General features: G+C 40.3%; 1 protein-coding gene across 1 annotated transcript in view; it reads right to left on the bottom strand.

The window, feature by feature from the left end:
- The window catches only part of cachd1 (cache domain containing 1), a 99,827-nt gene that overhangs the window by 5,587 nt on the left and 70,998 nt on the right, over nucleotides 1–23,242 (bottom strand). The window contains exons 11-26 of the mRNA XM_078258531.1: nucleotides 21,523–21,646; nucleotides 21,297–21,414; nucleotides 18,818–18,986; nucleotides 18,530–18,672; nucleotides 17,407–17,588; nucleotides 16,263–16,373; nucleotides 14,903–15,025; nucleotides 13,936–14,035; nucleotides 13,693–13,809; nucleotides 12,979–13,139; nucleotides 12,300–12,386; nucleotides 8,392–8,508; nucleotides 7,740–7,891; nucleotides 7,037–7,198; nucleotides 6,006–6,083; nucleotides 5,818–5,919 (exon numbers count right to left, since the gene is read on the bottom strand). Coding sequence (XP_078114657.1) covers nucleotides 5,818–5,919; nucleotides 6,006–6,083; nucleotides 7,037–7,198; nucleotides 7,740–7,891; nucleotides 8,392–8,508; nucleotides 12,300–12,386; nucleotides 12,979–13,139; nucleotides 13,693–13,809; nucleotides 13,936–14,035; nucleotides 14,903–15,025; nucleotides 16,263–16,373; nucleotides 17,407–17,588; nucleotides 18,530–18,672; nucleotides 18,818–18,986; nucleotides 21,297–21,414; nucleotides 21,523–21,646 — 2,046 coding nt within the window. The remainder of the gene's footprint in view (nucleotides 1–5,817; nucleotides 5,920–6,005; nucleotides 6,084–7,036; nucleotides 7,199–7,739; nucleotides 7,892–8,391; nucleotides 8,509–12,299; nucleotides 12,387–12,978; nucleotides 13,140–13,692; nucleotides 13,810–13,935; nucleotides 14,036–14,902; nucleotides 15,026–16,262; nucleotides 16,374–17,406; nucleotides 17,589–18,529; nucleotides 18,673–18,817; nucleotides 18,987–21,296; nucleotides 21,415–21,522; nucleotides 21,647–23,242) is intronic.

The following is a 23,242-nucleotide window of genomic DNA, read 5'->3' as shown; positions in this document are numbered from 1 at the left end:
CCAGCATGCTAACACACTCAGAATGACAACACTAACATGCTGTTGCTAAGCAGGTATGTTTTGTTTACCACGTTCATCATCTGAGTTTAGCGTGTTAACATTTGCTGATTAGCACTAAACGCAAAGTAAAGCTGAGACTGATATTGATGATATATTATTAGTTTTTTAGGTATTTGGTCATAAACTAAAATGTGGGACAGATTCAAAGTTTTACCCGATGATGGCGCTAGAGGAAACGTGTTGGGCTCATCAAAGTTATTACAATTCATCCTGATGGGGACATAAATCTTTGTACAAAATGTCATGACAATCCATCCAATAGTTGTTATATTTCTGCTTGTACCAAAATGATGCAGACCAACTGACTGACATTGCCATCCCTCTTAAAGCCATGCGACCAGCATGTTGCCAGCATTTACTTTTCTAAGGTCCTTCCTGTCATGTTTAGTTGTGTATGTCCAGTGATAAAGTGTCATATAATGGAGGGTAATGTATGTCCCACAATGTGATGTGATGTCCTGTATGTCTTACTGACGAGTCCTAAAATCCTGTACTAGAGTCAAAATGAGAATTTGCTCAAACATTTCTCTCCTTGATTCTCAGAAGATTAGCCGAGCTTTGATACCAAACGAATTAAAGCCGACAAAGAAAAGGAGAGACAGAAGAATGAGCAGAAGAAGTGAGAAGACAGGGGGCAGAGAGAAGGAGAGAGGAAGGGAGGGATTAAAGAAAAGGGAGGGATGGAGACTTCAAAGAAGTTACAGACATGGAAGATGCCAACTTCAGCATAGTTTATCCCTCTTTTCCCCAAAGCAAGAGCCAGAGTTTCAGACAGGCCTACAGCTAATTGTGTGCTGGGGACAATTTTCAGCTGCACCAGGTGAAGAAAGCAAATCCCTCCTGATGTCAAGAGTTGTGGAGAGACAGGGTAAACGACTATGTTATTTTAGTTTTTGTTTGTTTTAAATGGAGGACAAGTTTGAATCCTGGAAACAAATCCTGGACAGTTTAAAGACAGAGCAATTGAGTCTGTGACAAAATAACATGTTGACTAAAATATACCGATATTTGAAGGAACAGTTCGACAATTTAAATACACTTATTCATCTTCTTGTCTAGAGTTAGATGAGAAGATCAATAACACTCTCATGTCTGTGCATTAAGTATGAAACCACCAGCAGCCGTTTAGCTTAGCTTAGTATAAAGACTGTAAACAGGGGCTAGCATGGCTCTGTCCTAGGGTGACCAAAACATCCCGGTTTGACCAGGACACTCCCGATTTTGAATTCCATTTCCCAACAAAATTGTTGGGACGCTAAAATGTCTCGGTTTACACCAACCATTATGACAGTGTCCCGGTTTTCAGCGATTACATAGCCGATGTGGTCTTATTATAGCCCGATCATTAACTAAACCCATGTAGAAAGACTAATAAAGCATCCAGTGTATGATTTTAACAACGTGTGTGTGTGTGTGTGTGTGTGTGTGTGTGTGTGTCAGTCAATCGTAGCGGTCTGCATAATCTGTGCAGCCAGCGTTACAATGTAGGCTATATTTGTAAACATTTTTGCAATGCCTCTTCTTATCTGTCTTGTTTTAACCAGTCCCTCCAGGTCCGCTGGAAAGTCAGCGGACGAGCGCTGGTTGGAAATGGGGACATTCTAAAACGTGAAAAAGCTTAATGTGGTTTAATGGACCTAAACAACGATCAATGATTACCAAATGTCATGTGTGTCAATGTAATGACTGATCGTTGTTTAGGTACATTAAACCATGTAAAGCCTTTTCCTTACAATAGCCTCAATGAGGCAGAAACGCTTAATGTCAGATAACGCCCATAATAATTGCACTTTGGGTTCGATTTTTTGACATTCTTCAGTGGTTATGAGAAGCAATAGGAGAGAGAAATTTGGCGATCACTGATCACTGTTTAGGTACATTAAACCACGTTACGCTTTTTCACGTTAGGACTTAAAACCCATGAGAACCGTGGAGACTCAACCCACAGCCGCTCCGCTGCCCTGCTGAAAATGTGACTCAGATACTCGTCACACGGACCAATTTTGCTGACACCTGTACGCAATTTCACAGTAGGCTTTCAGCCAACAAATTAATTCTTGAGCAAATTCACTCCTCTAACAAATACACGGAATGACTGTTTCCAATAAGGATGCTATCTGCTCTATCAAATGAGATTACATTTGTGTGTGTGTGTTGTTGGTTAGAATAGCACTGGTAACGCTTTACGGTAAGGGTACATTAATTATCATGAATTCATGTATGAATCAATTGATGTAGATATGTAAATATGTAATGATTTATGTGTTTACTGCATTCCTTAATATCCCATGAATCATCAGGAATTGACGTGTTCATAGTCTGTCATTCGTGACCTCATACATGAACAACACAACTGAAGCATTAGGTACGTGGGCACATCATTATGAATTATGATTTATTAAGCATGATCATGATCATTTGTTTTTCTGCAAAAAAATGTGGTCATCACTGCGCAAATTCTGATTAGAACACAACTTGTGCATAATGATGTACCCTTACCTAATGCTGTAGTTGATTGTAGTGTTGTTCATGCATGAGGTCATGAATGAGAGGCTATGAACTCAATTCCTGATGATTCGTAAGATATAAAGGAATGAAGTAATGCACAAATCATGAATTAATTCATGCATGAATTCATAATTCATATACCCTTACTGTAAAGTGTTACCATAACTTTAGTTCAAGCCTGTGGCAGCAGTTCCAAATAATTCGTTTAGTGCCATGCAATGAAAAATATCTTTTCATAAGGTTTTTCACAAGTTCAGTGGGTGCATTTTCCAAAAGAATGCTTCAATTCTGAAAAATAAAGTTGGTCCCACACAAAACTCACTCAATGTCTTTTAATAGCCTATTATTTATACTTATTTAGCCTACTACATATACTTTATACTTAGATATGTAGGCTACATACCAAGAAAATTCATGAATATTAACTGAGATACCCCATTATGTTGTGAGCAGTAGGCCAGTGTGTGCTGTTGGCAAAATGGTGTCTAATCTGTCTGTGTCTATCTGACCTGGGCTGGCACATGTTCACGTTAAAAAAGCGTGTGCGTGCACGAGCACTACGGTCACACGCAAAGTTTCCCGGTTTTAGTTCCAGGAAATCTGGTCACCCTACTCTGTCCAAATGTTAAAACTCTCTAATAAGCATGTTATATCTCATTTGTTTCATACGTTAAAAAAAAATGTCAGTGTAATTTGTGGCTTTATGGTGGTTGCATAAAGGACTACTACATTTCATGGCCGGCCCGGGAGCAGTAACTAGCTAAGCTAAGCTAACTGGCTGTAGCTACAGATTTAACATACAGACATGAGAGTGGTATCAATCTTCACATCTAACTCCCATAATGTCCCAAAATGTCAAACTATTGCTTTAACTTGCCTATACGATGTCAATTTTATCTTCAGGATCTCAAACTAAATTTAGTTTAAATTTTTTTTTTTTTTTAATAAATTTTAGTATTAAAAATCTCAATACAATTCCTCTTTTCATTTCTTCATAATTGTGTGTTAATGTTTGCGATTATTTTGACTGATATTGCAATTGCGATGTGATTAACGATATTGGAGGGAATGATCATTTTTGTATCATTATTCTCATTTGAATTGAAAATAACTGTGATGTTTGCAAGGATCTGTACCAAACAAAAAAATGTCTTTAGTCTGTAGGATACGATTTGTATGCTGGGACGTCTCCGCAGCACCACAATACTTAATTCAGAATGGTATGACACATAGAATACAGCTGTGATTTGGATATTGCACTAGTGCATATTGATTTCGATAAAATTGCGATTAATTGTGCAGCCCTAATTCCTGCATCACTCTATATGTACAGTATTCATTATTAAATGGGTAGTTCTAGCCATTGCCTGTATGCAAATATTGCAGCTCTGCCAAACAGCACTTTGTACGTGTACTTCACTCACTGAACAGATGTAATGCTTTGATCCTTCAGTGATCTGCATGTAACGTGTGCGTGTGTGTGTGTGTGTGTGTATATGTGTGTGTGTGTGTGTGTGTGTGTGTGTGTGTGTGTGTGTGTGTGTGTGTGTGTGTGTGTTCCCTTCAGCAGTATGAGTGAGTTGATTGTGGTAGGAATACCACCTTTGACCAAGCAGAGAGGAGCAGCAAGTTTGAAGCGTCAACTTGGTAATACATTTGATTTAATCCCTGACGGACTAACACCCCGTTTCCATTATTTCAAACTTGTCTTGCTCTCTGTCCCTGTCCTCTTGCCCTTGCATTACACTCTTATTTCCCTTCTTTCATCACTTTTGCATCCCTACATCGCTCCACTTGTACTCCATTTTCTGTTTTCTTTCTTTCCTATTCTCAGTTATGCAACATATGATGGTCTTTCCTGTCCATTTATGTAGACAGCTCTTTTGATTAGCACTTATGAATCACTGTTTTTGCTTTTCTTACAACTTCTTTGTGAAAGAGAATTCAGATGTCCTTCATTAAATGACGTTCGGATTAAAAACCTTTTGTTTGACACTTCTTCCATTCCTTCACAAAATGTAGTTAAATAAAACAATTCCTTTGATATATAGAATTAGGTTAAATTAATCTGTATAGTAAAACTGATGTTATGCAGGAGATGTGACATACAGAGAATCTTACTAAAAAATGAAAACCTTTTTTCCCTCACATCTCTTTATCCTCTCTAGTTTAACAGCGGCAGCTGAATAGCTGTTACACGTGTCTTTGTTTCACTTTAGCCCACTCTCCTCTCCTTTCCTCTCCTCTCTCCATATTCATCCTTGTTATCTCCGTCATTATCAGTTATGCAACAAATATTGGAGACACTCATTGCTAGGAAGTGGAGTGATGCCATATGTAGGTGGTAAGAGCCCATGTGGGTGAAAAGGGCCCATCCACGTTCACAGAGTGTCAGACTTACAAGTTCTACAAATGGTTACAGCAAAACATGAGCAACTCTCCCAGAGCTAGAGATGAGAGAAAACAATGTTCTGAGCTGTGATATAATAAAAAGAACAAGCCAGGAGCTGAACCACAGCCAAATAAGAGCCAACTGTGGATTTGAGACTGTGCTGTAACATTCATTTAAAAATATGATACCTGAGCCCCAAATATAATTGCCCACACGGTTGTATTGACATTTTCATTTTAAATGTACAATTATATAGCTATGCTTATGCTGCCTAGGGCAACATTTCAGCAGAACGCGTTCTGGATGGGTCAGTTTTGTAACCAATGAATGATTCATTTTCCAGAAACCAAGATTATTTTAGACTGAACAAAAAAAACGTTTAACCTTGAGAGGGTTGAAAGGAAGTTTACGCTGTTTCAAAACTAATAAATAATTACTGGACATTAGGCGGTTTTCTACAAAACAATGCCTGACGATATTGTTGATGCTTCTTGTTTCCACTAAGTTGTCACAAAATCAACTTCTTAACAACCGTGATGACTTCAGCTTGACCTGCATGCATTTTTAGGTATATCCAGTCAGAGTCCTTTAGAAAGGATTTTATAATCTCATGAGTGGCAGCAGTTCTCAACTTACCAAGCACTTACTAAAGAATACAAATCATATAAATAGTTTTGCTTTGATACAGCATTACCAGCATTTAAATGCAATCTACTTAATTCCTCTTTCCATCAATGCTGATGCACTGTATGACATAATACAGCACACACAACTAGTGGTTTTGAGTGTCATCGCGTTAACTTCTCCGCCTCGGTTTATCTATGTATATGTGATGAGAGATAAATTATTTGTCTTACCGTGGTCACTCTCTGTCCCCGACCGACCCCAGTACCTCCGTCTCCGTTCAGGCGTGTGAGTGTGCCGCTCAATCACCGCAGCGATGAATCGAGTGTTACTGACTGAAAGTGAAGAGAACACACAGGTCAACACAAAGGCCCAGTTTAGTAATAAAATACTTGCACTGTCATATACTGCCAATACTTACTGATTCCTCTGTCCTCATGGCTGTCTTCATCCCTCTCATCTCTTTCGTTATCCAGGTTGGACATTCTCACTGACATTTCTGGAGCAGCATGAAGGTAGAGGGGAAGGGAAATGAGAAAAATGCCAAGATAAGATCGATGCTACTGTTCCAATATGTGAAGTATAACAAGCAAGTAGGAGGTTTAGGTTAGTTCTGGATGGAGTTGATACATGTATGATGATTACAGTTGATATTCCGTTTAACCTCTTTAGCCCAGATAATAACTTGTGTACATGGGGATATTAGCCAGTATGTGAGTGCATGTGTTAAAACGTTTGTAAAAAAAAACAAAAAATGGGGTACACATGCTGCACTGCAAGTGACTTTTAACCTCGCCTTTGACCATGTGTGTTATTGGTACAAGCTGCAAAAGATACTTTTTAGATATCCCTTTTAGATATTTCATCTCTCTCCTCTCCACACACACACACACACACACAGCGGCGACTTTATGAGCCAATTCCTCAGCCTAATGCCTTGTGATAACACACTCCACCATCTATCCCAAGTTGTTTACCAAACTATCACACCAAAAGTGACTTGGACTCAAGAGTTTTAATGAGATTCTAATAGTGTTTGATTTTTTTTGTCAATAACGCTAAGTAATTACATAAATCATGCTGCAGCAGCTGGTGCTGTGTGATGCTAATGTCAGCTGGTAAGTTCCAGCAGCAGTTGCCACACTGCTTGTTAATCAGGCTGCTTTAAGACTTTGTTTCTTTCTTTGGCATTTGAAAAATTGCCAGTATGTGAAGAACTAATTTTAAGGATAATACAAGAAACTACTGTATTGTGTTTCCATTTTTGCTCTTGTAGTTTTTGGGGCACTACAGGTCAACCAGTGGGAATGTAAGATACAGAAACCCCACTACAAATGCAGAAAAATGAAGCTGTGGGTTAATTTCCCTTCAATCTCGATTTCACTGAGCTGTAAGGTTTCACCTTAACTGTAAAGATGTATTTGTGAGACAGAAGCCATCCATCAGTCTTACCCTGTGCTGCCAGTGGTGACATGTGCTGGTGCGAACGCCTGTGGATCTGGTGTCTGTACGCGTACACAGCCAGCACTAACACCATGATGCATCCCATAATGCCCCCGGCGACCGGACCCACAGGGGCGCTCTTGATCATGTTTAGAGATGCCACCTCCTCATCTGTGGAAGAAAGAGAGAAGAAGAAAGGAGAGGAAAGGAGAGGCGGAAGGTTGTTTAAAGAAATTACAAAGGATTTCAGATGGCTGAAGAACACGCCAATATCAAACAGCTCTGGCTCAGTTCCTAACTCACGCTGAGACATTTTCTACTTCGCTTCTATTCTCTCATCGGTGTGAATTCCCACATAAGTTATTCAACTGCAGGCAGACGACCAATTCTTATTGGAAGAACTGTTAACAGAACCAAAGACAAATTATCAGCCAACAGAAAAGTTTCAGTCAATCTGAAATATTGGTTATCTGTGATCTACGATCAAGATTTTACTTTTGTCTTATTTTGTTTTTGCTTGTTTATTTATTCACTCTGCTGGCTGAGAATGCGCACTACAGTACATTTAGGACCAATGTCTCTGGGGAACCAGACTGCAAATACTCTGAAGGACTCGACCACTTTGCACCTTAACTGAAAACGAAATAAATTATCTAGTTGCTCTATTTCTGTAAAGTATGTAGATCGTGATTTATATCCACATATTACTCACCTAGGGCTCCAGGGCCATCTGCATAAGGACTCTTGGCGCCGACGATACCCCCGAAACATTCCTTCTGCAGGGCACAGTACGGCTTGTCGAGATGAGTCTTACCATCACTGTCCACCATGCACCACTCACAGTCCAACACGCCGAAACAATCACTGAAACAGGGCCCAGGCAATAGAGATTCAAATAAGATTCTTGAAGGGCAAACACTTAAAATAAGTTTGTTTTTTTAGAAGGGCAAAGTGGAAAATAATATTTGAGAGACAAAAGGGATATTTTTTTCTGTCCAATTTATATAGAGACAAAAGCCTGTAACTTTGGAAGTGCATTACAGTAGAGTATCTGCCTGATGCATTAAGTCCTGTTTCTGTCATAAATATGCAGCAACAATGATAAAATGTTTTGAGATTGAGTCAATTCTATAATGTCTTGAGCAAAATAGAGAGGGACACTCTTCACACTTCCCGTGTATTACCAGTGGGTGGCACTGTGCTGTTGATGTGTAACAACCACATATAATGTAAATACACCCTGTAGCTCATGGTAAATTGACGTGTCTCTGTTGTACGTCTGGCTTTGTACTTCATACATGCATAGATGTATATATTACACCTGTTAACGTGTACCTCATATGTGTGTAGTTTAGTGTGTATACCTGCTGGTGTATCTCTGGCTACAGCGAGTGTTGATGCACTGGGGCAGGGTGTCATGCAGACTAGGATCAATCACATTCAGACTGACTGGCTCCTGGTGCACCTCACAGCTAGGGTTCCTACACACACACACACACACACACACACACACACAAAATCATAAAACACACAAGGTGAAAACACAGAAAGGTGCGGGTATGGTACATATTCTTGGTCAAAATACAAACATCCAGCTGACAACATCCATCCAAATCCTAGAATGTAACATGATTACAATTAAAAACAAGAAAGAAAGCAGATACTGTACAGTAAATTTGACAAAGACAAAGAAATCAAAGCGTGAGCCGGCAAAGTCTTCGGCGTGTCAATTTATGCAAAGCAGCTTTAAAAGTACAAACATCAATGCTGCTTGACACAAAACACAGAGAAGAATCTGACAGCGAAAAAATGATAATTGCATGTCTTCCTGAAATAAAGGAGGAATTGGCATTTGAAACATTGACATGCTGTCAAAGGCAGATGATGGTTGATGAAAGGAAATGGGTGAAACGAGGGGGAGAGAGAGAGAGAGAGAGAGAGAGAGAGAGAGAGAGAGAGAGAGAGAGAGAGATGTGAGGGACACAGGTCTGAAAGGACAAGAGAGATAGTAAGAGACAAAGAGAAGTGAGGATACATCCACAAACACTGACAGATCTCCTAATATGTTTGCCGGAGAACATACATGTCCACAGTTCAAATGATAATAACAGGAATATGGAAGAGAATATGTGCATTCACAGACACTACTTTTGTATACAAGGACTAAACAAATTAATTTCGAAAATGTTTGATGTGGCACTGAATGATAAGTAGAAAATATAGCTATACAGCAAGTATAAAAAAAATGTTATTTTATGTCTGAGAGATATCACATACTAGGTAAAAACAAAAGGTACAACAAATGTATATTTGTAATGTGAATTCTAACTTGTAGCAAGACATGGCTGCATTGGCATGCTTTACCATTCAATCTGGCATTTAGCATGCTAAAGGTGTCATTCATATTCATATACTGTAAGTCAAATAGCAAAACTTTAACAGGACATGCCAGTGTTTTTTATCTGAATATTAATTAAATAGATTTTGAGAGGAACCCTTTTTATTTGTGTCTTTTCTCAGTTTTTAAATGTCATCCTATGAAGACTGTATCTGCCTTGGATGTGATTGGCAGCTCTAGCACTGCAAAATACACACCAAGAGTAATGGCATAATTGTTAATATTTAGTAGGGCTGTCAATCAATTAAAAAATGTAATCTAATTAATTACATACTCTGTGATTAATTAATCGCATACATAATTAATGGTGCCTGAACCGATACTTTTTAATAAAGTAAAAAAAGAAAAAGAAAAAAAAGGGTACTAAACAACAGTTGGTGAAAAGATTGGCTTGTTTATTGCTAAGGCCATATGGTCAAAATTAAATGATTTAATAATAATGTATAACAATAACTTATTTCACTAGTAAATTGCTGTTGAACGACAAAAACAACCACCAGATGGGAAATGGACATTTACAATAACAAATGCACCACGAGGCTGTAGTTTACCAGTTTCTTTGAACGCACCGTCTGTGTTGTTTCTCCGACGGCAGCTGCAGATTGTTACATCCGGTGTTGAATCCTCTACAGTAAAACGCAGTCAAACTTTACACCGTTTAGCGTTAGCTGTCAGCATTTTAACCGTGTTTAATCCAGCTACTAGCTAGCGGTAGGCTAACGTTAGCTGCTGTTGAGTATAGTGTTAACTAGCTAGCGGTAGGCTAACGTTAGCTGCTGTTGAGTATAGTGTTAACTAGCTAGCGGTAGGCTAACGTTAGCTGCTGTTGAGTATTGCGTTAACTAGCGTCACATGCAGCGGGGTTTGTGTTTCCTGTATCGTCTTCAGAGCATCAGAGAGAAGCGCAGACATATCAGTTGCACCAGATTTTCGTCTGTATGCAAACGTCAATATGGAATGGATTAATCTGCGTTAATTTTTTTAACGCGTTATTTTTCTCAGATTAATTAACTACCTAAGTGGCCTGAAGTTTATACTTGTGCGTTGGTGTGTGTCGAGCCAGCATGTGTGTGTGGGGAGTGGGTGATAGAGCAAGGGAGAAAGTGAGAGAGTGACGGTGATTAGCTTCAGAGCGAGTACCGACTCTAGAGTCATATGGCGTTTTTCCATTACATGGTACCTGCTCGACTCGCCTCGACACACTGTGCGTCCGTTTTCCATTGCAGATTTTAGTACCGCCTCAGCGTGGCTGGTCGTCTTATATGCCGGCTCGACGCACACACCAGAGTATAAACATCAGGCCACTTGAGCTTGTTTTACAGTTCTGTGGAGGCTCCACGCAGAGCTTTCGCCGTAGCCTATGTAAAAGTGGCCTGATGTTTATACTTGTGCGCTGGTGTGTGCGTCGAGCCAGCATGTGTGTGTGTACGTAGGCTACGGCGAAAGCTCTGCCTGGAGCCTCCGCAGAACTGTAAAACAAACGGCGCCGCAGTAAACTGCCGTGACCTAATGCAACACACACACAGAACGTGGAAGGTGTGTTGTTGTTGCCACAGCCAGAAGACACATTTAGTTTCAAATGAAGCTGGAGGCAGCAAAAAAAAAAACAGCTGGTTAAACTGTTTAAAAATAGCAGGTTTGTTCAGGACACCCGTCTGTCGCTTTCACGCCACCTTTTGGTATCGGCTCAGCTCGCTTGGAACCTCGACTGAGGTGGTACTAAAAAAAGTACCTGTTAGCAGGTACCAGGTACTTTTTTTCGTAATGGAAAACCAAAAAAGGCAAGGCGAGTCGAGCAGGTACCATGTAATGGAAAAGCGCCAATAGTGAGAGAAACAAAGTGTCTCCCCTGTGCTTTCTGACCACGGTGGGAAATCTGTAGCAGGAAAAGTTAACCCTGTCCTTGATTTCATGTTATTTATGGAGAAGGAGAACCAGGAAATGAGTAGGGTGAAAAGCAACGCTACCAAGCCACGGCCGAGTGACATATGTCGCCGCGACGTGTAGTTACATTTTTTGAGAGGTGCATGTCAGGCTATGGCGTAGGGTCGTGTCTCCACGTACCTACGTACGTAGCAACGGCGTAGATTTTACGCAGAAGTATAAATCAAGCTTTAGAACTATGGTTTTATCTCTGGCCTCTGTTATTATGTGCACTAGTTTTGTGCACATAATGTCACACCTAGCTGCTCTAACACAGAGATATTCAACAGGGGGTCCGTGACCCATAGGGGGTCCTCAGAGTTAGTGCAGGGGGGAGGGCTGCCAATTTATGTTAAAAAATAATTTTTTTAAAGTTTCTCTTTTCAAAAAATAATATACAAAATATACAATATACAGTATATATACACAGTGTGTGTGTGTGTGTGTATATATATATATATATATATATATATATTTATTTTTTTATTTTTTTAATTCATTTACACATTGAAGATAGGCTTACTATAGGTACAGAAGCCTCTATGGTAGCCATACAGTTAAGTTTAAGGAGTCACTGTGCCTTCCACATATACAGTATGTGTAACATTAAAACATGATGTATAAATAATATATTAATAATCCATTTATTTTTATCCATCCGGCCCAGTTTAACATGCAACTTAATGTTATACAATATATGTACAGCAGTAGGGGGTCCCTACTCCGTCTCTCTTTCAGCTAAGGGGTCGCCGGCCTAAAAAAACTTTGAAGACCCCTGCTCTAACAGATCAGGCACCATCTGAACAGTTACCTCTTCTGTAAGCTACCTGCATTAAATTGTTTCTGAATAGTTTTTTCCCCTCATATTACATCACTCGATATAACTCACGGTGTAGAATTTGTGAATATAAATGGCAGGCAGTATGTGGTTCAGACATGTCTTGCACTGACCTGTTTTCAGCACTGGTGAGGTTGCCGGTACACTCATTGACCTCCAGGGGGCATTCACATGGACACTCACATTCATTCTGCTCCATTCTGAAAAACACAGTTGCATGTTTAGCGAGAAAACTCCATTTAATTTGTTGTTGTGGTCAAGTAATGACTATTTTTAAACATCCATGTATGTAATGTTTCATTAGCTGAGCTTCTGTGTGTAAATACAATTCACACAAGCTATAATGACCCTGCCTGACCCATTATACCATCTAAGGGTGCAACTTTGGGTTCAACATTGGGGGAGTTTCAGATCTCCACTTTTGAGCAAAATTGAAATTTTGAGCATATCAAACACTTCATTTCCTGCATTCTGGTGAATTTTTTCTGCAACAACTTATGCCTTTTCTGCATCAAGTTATGTTTCAAATGTCTTTATTTATGTAAAGGAAATTATAATAGGTTTTTAGGGGGGGCGGGGGGTCAACCCTGCCATTCCCCCTGTAAATTATGCCTATGATACTTTAGATCATTATGCCTAATAAACTCCAGAGGTTTGTCTTGTGATTCTGTTAAACAAACTAAAAACACATCTAATCTTTAATAATGTAGTATCACGGTTGGTTAGCAACTCTCCTGAGTGCCTGAGAGGTAAACAGTAAATCCCTGATAAGTGTGTGGGTGAAGGTGAGACCTGTGGCAGTTGAGACAGAGCCGGTCCACGGTGCTGCAGGCGCAGAACGCCAGAGAGTCACACGTCTCGTTGACGATACCAGCGAAGGCGTTCGTGCCGGGGATTCGGGTCAGACGGTACTTGGAACAATGGCTACCATGGACCAGGTTGGTAAGATCCCCCTATGAGAAAGACAGGACATGACATGTTTTTTTTGTTTTTTTTACAGAACTTTATATTTTATTTTTCCCCACTCAAAAGCAATAAAATACAGATTAGGCCTCTTCACAAATACTTATAATAAAAGAAAAAAACAAGAGAACATAAAAATGAACCAGAACCAGCCATCACTAAATAAACTAGTAAGGGACATGAGGTATTTAGGAAGACTTAGATTTGAATTTTGTGATATCCTCAATCTGCTCCTTGTTGATGTTTAAGTGTGCATGAATGAAATAGTATGACATGTTTAAAAAGATGTTAACCCTAATAACTTTAAAGCTGTAGACCTTACATTGGAATAATATACACTGTAGCATTAATAGAATCATAGTATATAGGAATAATTCAAGGTTGCAACACCATGGATCACCACAAGGGAGCAGTGTTATACTACCACATATTCACATCCAGGCCTAAAGGAGTGTGTTAGTCAAGGTCTGTCTGCTGCTGAGTATAACTGTGCTCCTGTGCAGTCATTCATACATCCAATGATCTCGTGTTTTCCTGACTCACCATTATGCTGGTGTTGAACTTGTAAAAGCGCTGCACGGTGCGGTCACTGAAGCTGTTACATAGGTTTTTCTTGACAAAGTTGGGGTGGTTCAGGATGTCGTTAGCCACCAGCGGCTCCTGCCATCAAAAAAAGAACAGGATGACAGAATGAGAAATGAGAGAAAAACATGAAAAGAGAAGGAAGCTCATTGCGAATTTTTAAGGGTATTTTTTACATTTGTTTATTAGTCCCTGGTCCTTTACCTTGTGTGTGATGTGCTGTTGTTCTGCAGGGGCGTGACCTTTGGGGTCAATGAGAGTGGGGTGAGCGACCAGGTACCCTCTGTCCTCCATTATGAAGCACCTACAATGTATACACACAAATATATGTAAAGACTGCAGACGTGATGACAGAGGGGATCAATTTAAAGAATATAACTTACATTAGTCATACGCGTACTTGACCACTAGTTTTTAGATCCCTATTATTTTCCTAAGTGCTAAATTCAACTTCAACCTGCAAAATACTGCTCCATTCTACTTCTCTGCATTCCTTAAAGCATAACTCTCGCCAAAATGCAACCTAGGGTCTTTTTGTGAATGTACCCGAGTAGGGTTGGGTACCGAAACCCGGTTCCACTATGGATCCGGTTCCTACGCAAACGGTAGTATTCGGACCGGATTAGAACGCAAATTTCGGTTCCTCATTTCGGTTCCGACTGAAATATTTTCCCTCTGTCGCTCCGGACAGCGGCAGACTCTCTTTCTTTCTTTCTCCCTTTTCTGCCGAGTGGCGCACGTGCCCGCTCACAGGCCCGTGTCCGCGCTATTCTCTTCTATTCTCGCTATGCTAGCATGCTAGCAAAAGTGCCCCTAGCACTCCCATTCAAAACGCCATTTGACTGATATGGTAAATCTTAAAAGTGGCGCTTCTGTCCTAAATATGCTTTTAAACGAAAGTTTGACTTGGGTACATTCACAAAAAGACCCTAGGTTGCATTTTGGCGAGAGTTATGCTTTAAATATTCTGCCAAATACTCAGACTCTCTGCCCCACATCCCCTTAGAGCTAATCCTGTTCCATATGGCTCCTGAACACCAACAGGGAGAGCATGAAGGAAGTGGGAAGAGAGAGAGAGGGAAAGGGGAGGGTGGAAGAAAAAGGATGAAGAGAAAACAAAACAAAAGGGGAGACATGAACAGAAGATCAAAACAATCCATCCTCTTTCTACCTGATCTTGTTTCCTTTGTCCTGGTTGCAGATGGGCAGCAGGTCCAGTAGGACCTTATAGAAGTAGCGCAGAGTGAAGTCTATACCCATCACTGCAATTGCATAACCAGGGGCCATCTGAGAGCTGAAGAGAGAGGAGGAGACAGTGAGAAAAGGAGCAGACAGAAAAGCATGATAAAGGTTTTTTTGTTTTAAATGGAGGAAAACTGAACTTTTCTGCTAAATTTCTTGCTGTGATTGTGCGTTAAGCTGTATGCTGACTGAAGTAATTGTCAGTTACTCTACTGACCTTTAGGATAACATAAATGTTTACCCACACCAGCCAAACCAAAATCCCCATTAAACACGTACACAAAATACATCACACACACATACCCTCGCGCCCTCTCTTTAAATCTGTGTTTAGCAGACTACAGACTGCGTAATGTTATGCTCACTGAGCCGGTCATCAGCACACTAATCTTGATTTATCACACACACTGATACTGAATGTTTATGTGTACATTTGCATGGACTGTGGCAAACGGTTCCTATTGTGCTGCTGGAAGTGGTGTTGTGGTGCTAAGTTGCATTTTAAGCTCACAGAACTAGAAACATAAAACACTTTAATCTCAGCAGCAGTTACAGGCTTCAATTCAAAGATGATCTTTGACCAAAACGTCCTGCTATAACTTCTATAAAACTTGGCTGAAGCACAGGGTAATACCCTTCACTTCTTTGCACCTGAGCTCAAGGAGGTTGCTGGAATACAGTGGCATGCTCGAGGGCACTTCAGAAGAGCAGATGCTAGAAGACAACTGGGACTAAACCCAGACCATTTGGTTGAGGAATATTCTGTCCCTTATTACACAGCAAAAATGGTTGATGGTCTCCTTTAGTCTCTTTCAAATGATCTCCTGTCTTTGGAGACAGTGCACTCTGCTGAAATGTTTGGTGCGGAGTGCACAGTAGAGCTTAAACGCTGAAAACAGCTGCCTGCTGCAGCCGAAAACAACCCTATGAGAGCGTTGAGAGTGAACCAAAACAGTTTCGGTTTGGTGGCTGGACAGCTCAAACTCAAATACAGTTTAACGGCAGATAAATTGTTCCCTCATATCCCAAGATTCTCTTGTTTCCTGGAGAGCTTTGGTGTGTTTACTTACTTTTTTGCTTTTATAATAAACCCCCTTAAATGTAAATATGTGACAGTAGCACAGTGAACTGACTCAGTAATGTAATGTTACACAGCAATATATATCTAATGTTTGCTAGCATTAGCTAACATTAGCCATCAGACGACCAGACTTGATTTCCTCTGGCGCAGTAAAATATGAGAGGACAGAAGGTTTTACTGTGGTAAAAATACACATTCTTCTTCTTACCTGGAGGCATGGATGGTGTGGCTGATGGTGACAACATAGCCCGCCCCGCCTACATCCAGGTACGGTCCAGTGAAGGTGATGAGGCCAGGGTTAGCCACAGCATGCTGGTACCTACACAACAGATCACACGGGCAGAGGCTTATTACATAAAGTTAACCTTCTTTTTCCTGGCTAAAGAAGTAAATGAGATACCTTGAGAATGTCAACAGTACTTTTTGGATTTGCTTGTGAATTTGTTTTGGTCTTGGCTGCATACAAAAAATATCTAGTCTAATTTTTTTACTTTGAAAAATTGGTTATTGTTTGGATTTACAGAAAGACATGAATTCTCCCACTCTAGATTTTATGTTCATAAATCAAAATTTAAAAGCAAGCTTTTTCTGATCTGATTTTGTCAAGGAAGAGATTGTATCCACAGCTGAATGCACCAAGAAAAAGCGGTTAGAACAGCTGTAAGCCTTACAAAGATTACACATTTCTTTTATCATTCTAAGTCCCCCTTGTGTGTTTTTATACAAACATAAGTGATATGGTTGATTACTCTCTGTATACATTGGTTTCAGAGTGATAATGCTCTACACAATGTGCTGATAATCATTCTAACAACACAAAACTTGCCTGAATGAAATCACAAGTTGTGAAACTGCCTCCCTCTACATGTTCAATCAGCCCCCACCATCGGATGTTTTCATTCCAGGCTAAAAACCCACTTGTTTCTCTGGCTTTCAATGTGTTTTATGTCAATATATGTTTTTGTCATTGTGTAATTTGTCAATTTCTGTACTTTTTCCTTTTTACTGTCTAAAGCACTTTGGTCAACTTGTGCTATATAAATAAACTGACTTGACAAACAACTTTTTAAACACAAAAAGCATTGTGTGTTATGTTAAAAATGACTAAGTTTACCTTCTGAGTAAACAGCAAGGACAAACCTGCTTGAATTAACTTGACTTAATGTTATTGGATATTTGTCAAGTCATTACAATTCAACAGTTAAATGAGAAAATCTGAACTTAATCCATCTCAGTAATGGCTGGTCACCATTTTAACATGCATCGCTTCCCTTTAACACACACACACACACACACACACACACACACACACACACACACACACACACACACACTCCAAAAAAAAGCCTCACCATTGTCTGCGGGTCGGGTCGAAGGCTTTGTCCATCAGTGATCCTGGGTAAATCCGGAGCACCCCACTGGGCGTTGCTATGTAACGGCGCACAATGTAGCAGTTGAGGCTACTCATTTCCATTAGTGTCATCCACTCATCCGTGACGTGACTGGTCGCCATAACCTCGTTCCTGACAGAGGACTGCAGAGGGGAAAGGATGAAGGGATGAAGGGAGACAGAGAGAGAAGAGGGACGGTCAAGTGGGGGTAATGAGAGAGAGAGAAGAAAGGAGGAGGTACATAAGGAGAGGACAAAAAAGTTGAGGAAGGAGTAGAAAAGGAAGAGCATTACTTTCAAGTTTGCCTGAAATTAAAGTTTGCTAAAACTTTTGGCAAGTTTGCCTCCAGTCTACCCACAAACAAAATGAAAGTTAAAAAGTGACTCCTGTCAAACAAACAAAACTAACTAAACGAAAAGGTTACTAAAGCGTAACTAAAAACTAAACTTGAAATTATTATACAAGCGATATTTTTTTTATTAAAGTATAATCAAGAAATCACAAAAAGCAAGGCTCAAAACACCCGTATTTAGTGATAAATGGGACTCAATTAGCCCTAAAGCCCTGAAAAACACCCTGAAAGATCACATCCCAATGCCATTTTCAGAGAGGCTTCTAAGTTTGAAAGGGGTGATGAGGTCACCAGAGGGGGCCTTTAAGACTAGCCTGGGAATCAGAGCTGGGACTGGGGCTTAGAGTTCAAACTCTAACCCCCTACTCCCCCAGGACAGGAATGCACACAGGCTGCCAAAACCACGTGAGGGTCTGTCCCCCTTCTTAAAGATGCAGAGCTTCATTCAAAATGTCTGAATTTAAGTTGGAATGTAAGCAGCTTGAACAAGTTGCTTGTCAGATATTGTAAGAAAGTTGCATTTAAAAACTACTTCTAAACACAATAACTATCTTGGGACCCATTCACTGTGTGTAAGTGTGTTTGTACATACTTGAAGAATATGAATGTGTGTGTACACGCCTGTAACCTGGATGTGTGCCATGTGTTTGTCAGGTAAACAACATTAACCCTGTGCGCGCCCACAGGCTGGTCATAGCCGTGAGTCGTATCTGTGTTCCCATGTGTGATTACCTTGAGGCCTGGGTTGGCTATGAGCCTGGTGTTGTCACTCAGGTAGGCGGTGTAGTGCTCCACCATGCGCTTTGTTTCTGGCTGACTGAGGTGCTCGTAGGGAGAGGAGAAACTACCGGCTGCCAACATCACAGTGGGGGACTCTGGGAAAGCGACAGAAAGGGGAGGAAAGGGACCGTCAGAGGTGCTAATCTGTGTTTTTGAGCTGACTAAGGATAAAAATAAAAGTTTGTAGACTCACTTATTACTCCCAAGTTATTATATATTAGTCCAGTGCTGTTTTCTTACCAACTGTGGATAGCTGCTTGAAGTGCAGGCAGGAGCTGGGCTGACCCAGCAGGTCTAGACGATGGTACAGTAGCTTGGAGCTGGGAGCTGTGTTCAGGTTCTTCAGATGCTTCACTGGGATCTCCGGCTGCACGTACACGATGCACAGGATGAAAGACGTGTCCTGAACCTAGAAGATAAAAGACAGGAGTGGGGGTGGTGCGCAGTCACGTAAGTCTTGTATCATGTGGATGTGCCAACAGTTTTGTTGTCATTACTTAGAATTCCTCATGGGGGCGACAGAAACTACGCACTATAGCTTTAAACTAATGTACCACATAATGTAATACATTTGCCTTTAGTGGCAAGTGTGAGCCTGTGAATAAAATACTGGGAGTTGATGGAAGACCAGTGCATCTCCACTTCTTCATACTTTGTACAAACTAGAAAACAGCAAAACTGTGACATTACATACACTCCCTGTAATACTATCAGCTCTTTTCAGTGTTTAGCGTCAGCCTTCACAGCCAGTATTGAATGGGCCGCAGGCATCTTTCCAGAGAAGATACAAGTGTCTGGCTTAACCTCTGCTTTTACCCCACTGATTCTAAATAAACCATGCAGGGCTGGTTGGCCCCACATTCTGAGACTTTGTTGTTAAATCATGCAAACTGTCAAACAAACAGTAATAAGTTTTTAGGCAGACCCAAGAGCTTCTGATAACTCAAGAATAAATAGGAGAAAAATGACCTCAGCTGCTCATTTTTAAAGACACAATTTTGTCTAAATTCTGGTCACAAGCACAAAAACATGGTATATTCGTAAAGGATTTCACTAGACATTATTTGTCCTACAAAAAGACAGAATCGTCTGGGAAACAACAGACTCTTCTCGATTTTTCTTTCTGGGCCAATTTACCATTTTTCTGGCTCTAGAAAGTTCATTTTAAAAAACAGAGACAGCGGCCAAACTCATGGCAAATGATGACGTGTTTGAACTCTAGTGCCTGTGTGAAAAAAACTAAATGTCAAAAGCTTTCTTTTTTTTTAAACGCTTAAAGTGAAATGCCTAAATCAAGTGTGATACTTCTGCTCCTGCCAAAAATCTAAATGTCAGAAAGTAAAAAGACTCAATATGGTGTGATGTTATTGCTGTTCTGTTGCCATTTGTTCCTAAAACATGACACCTCTAAGCCGGAGAGGAAAAGCAGATTCAAGAGACAGACGGTTTCTGGGTGTGGGAGCACTTGGTTTTTATTACACCAACTAATTTAAGGGTCCCATGGCATGAAAATGTCACTTTATGAGGTTCTTTAACATTAATATGAGTTCCCCCAGCCTGCCTACTGTCCCCCAGTGGCTAGAAATGGCGATAGGTGTAAACCGAGCCCTGGGTATCCTGCTCTGCCTTGCTGCTCAGATGGGCCGATCTGGAATCTTGCTCCTTATGAGGTCATACGGAGCAAGGTTACCTCCCCTTTCTCTGCTTTGCCCGCCCAGAGAATTTGGCCCGCCCATGAGAGAGAGACATCATGGCTTTCAAATGAGCAAAGTGGCAGTTGGTCAAGGCCACACCCCCACTCTCCACCTTGCCCCCCCCTCTCTCCTCCTCAATAGCTACAGACACAGAAATGGCACATCCTAAGTAATGCTCATTGTGGGACTGGCTCTAGTGGCTGTAATTCTGCACCAAGGCTGAATTTCGGGAAAGAGACTTCAGATACAGTATTAGGGGACCACTAAGGTCTATATAAAAGAGACTTCAGATACAGTATTAGGGGACCATAAAGGTCTATATAAAAGAGACTTCAGATACAGTATTAGGGGACCATAAAGGTCTATATAAAAGCATCCAAAGAGCACCATGTCATGGGACCTTTAAGGTGACGGAAATTTGATGGAGACATAAAGGCTGGGAGCATAACTTTCTACACTGCTTTTAGACAGCGGTACAGTAATGATAAAGACCTATAGACAGAGATGGAAGAGGTAGAGAGAAACTACATGAGATTATTATCCCACCACGACAATGGCTCACTGGCACAGAGCCAAACATCATCATTTGTCTTGCTGAGTGCTTGTTCTGCTTCAAAAACAATACTTTGCTCACATTTACTCGGCATTCAAATGAGGAAACATAGGCAATTGCCAATTTATAATTTCCATCTTCACATATGTTAATTTACTCTGGAAACAAAATATTGTATCCTGCTGTAGCATCAACTCCTCTTTGTAGCACCTATTTTCTCTTTAGGAAACTTTAGAAAAACACAATGCTACTTGCACTATATAAGAACTTAAGTATGTATGTAATTCTTCTCATTTTACATCGCAATTAAGCGTATGCACGTTTGCTTATTTGTGGGTGTAAAATAGTGAGCAGAAAGTCAATTGTTCGATCTAGGCTGAGAGGCAAATTGCTGGACTGTGAAGTTTAATGTCACCAGTGAACACGTGTCAGATGTTTCTACAGTCTCTACTAGGTCTGTACGGACACCTACCAGTTTCCAGGCGTAGCTGACGTTGTATGCTTCTTTGTTGTTGTCCCGGAGTCGGTTGGTGTGCCACGACAGAGATGAGTTGACTGGGACAGAAATGACCTGACTGCCCAGAGGGAGGCTGCAAAAAAATACACATCATTAAACAACAACAAATACACATAAAATATGTGTTTTTTTTTTAGGCTGAAGTCAACTTTTTATTCAAGTGTTCTTCATTCTGTCTTACCTGAGGATGTTCTGCCGGACAACAGGGAATCCTGGGATATTCTCGTAATGGATAATGTCAGTGTGAAGAGGAGGCTCGGTCATCAAGTAGGGTCGTGTCAGTGACGGATGCATCAGGGTGTAACCTGGGAAATCAAACGACATCATTTGTTAGTGCTTATACATACTAAAGAAAAAACAACAACATACACAGACCAATTAAGAAAAAATGGATCTGCACGAACATTTAAACAACTTTTAGGGACCAGCAGGGAATGTTGTGGTCACTGTCAAACAAGACTGTCATTAGTAGTCATAATGCACAATTACTCGTGCTATCATCATTACTAGTCAACATTATTCCATACACTCTGCCAGTTAACAAATCTTAGTCTTTTAATTCAACATTTTATACAGCAACAGATCATACAGCTCTACTCAGTTTGTCTTGTAATTTCGTATACAGGTAAGAGACAATCATTAAAAATGCAACAAGAAATTAAGTGACAAGGGTTGATTCCAGGGGACAAGATACTGTAGGTGCGCATTGCTGCACACAGATGTAGGTGTAGGTACATCAAAAAAGATGCTGCTTGGCAATTTGAAAGTCATTTTAAATGTATTCTATTTCTGAGGCCCAATTCATTAAAAATGCCAGAAAGACTGGGCAATCCTTGTTTTGCCACCAATAATGTAATGACATATTAAACCAATGAGTAGCTTAAATAACACTTTATGTGCCATACATCTATTCTGGCAAATTGGTTTCCACATATTAACTGAATGTGCAGTAATTGCTCCAAAGTTAGTCAAACCTATTTCTTCAGAAGACCAGTAAAAACAATATATTTAAGAGTGTATCATAGTACTACTTCTCTAGTCTAGCCATGCTACAGTCGCCTCCTTATCAAACCATATTTGCAAAAACCTGAGCATTAAGGAAAGATAATACATTACAGAGTTAGGAAAACATAAACCTCCTGCCTGTCGACTATTTTGGAGTGTAGAAATACTAATTTTCGTTTTTTTTGTCACAACGTTGCTTATTCTAACGCTGCTTTCTACCCAAAATCTTAAATTGCACTGAGAAAGACCACAGCATCAGTTCTAAACAAGATCAGTTGCAAACAGTACTCTGCTGGTGCTAGGGAGTGCACTGCTGTGAAAAACACAGCTCTTAATAGCAGCAGGAATCATTTTGGGAGTGCCAAAAAAGCCCTCAAGATACTGTATTGAAAGCCCATCTGTTGTGAAAGAAGTAAACAAACAGGACTGTTTTTTCAACACAGTTCTAATACACTCTGAAAAAGAGTGTGTGTTGATTTGTGTGGTTTCTCACACTCTTTAAGGAGAATCCATTTGCTGTATTAGACAAGGCATCTCTGTCTTCATACGGCATGAACACATGCATAGGGCCAGAGCGTTGATATAAAGTAGACAAATCTATACATAATCCAGTTTAGGTATAGGCTTAATTCTGATCAACATACACTCAAAAAGATAAATGCCTCCCATGCAAAAAGCTTTCCAATTTACTCACCTGCTATTTTCAGTTCCAGGTCCGGAAGCCTCTTGTCAGCCGTGTATTTACTTAATTGTATTTACCTACACTCTAATTGCCAGCAGACGATTTGAATGCCAGCTAAATAACTTTAATGGGACTCGTTTGTCAATGTTTACTGAGTTGCTGCACTAATAAGCATGGTGCAGTAATAAGCTATAATTTGATGGCATATTTATTA

This window comes from Sander vitreus, chromosome 9 (assembly GCF_031162955.1).
Source record: "Sander vitreus isolate 19-12246 chromosome 9, sanVit1, whole genome shotgun sequence".
NCBI classification, from domain to species: Eukaryota; Metazoa; Chordata; class Actinopteri; order Perciformes; family Percidae; genus Sander; species Sander vitreus.
This window is presented reverse-complemented; position numbering and strand designations above follow the sequence as displayed.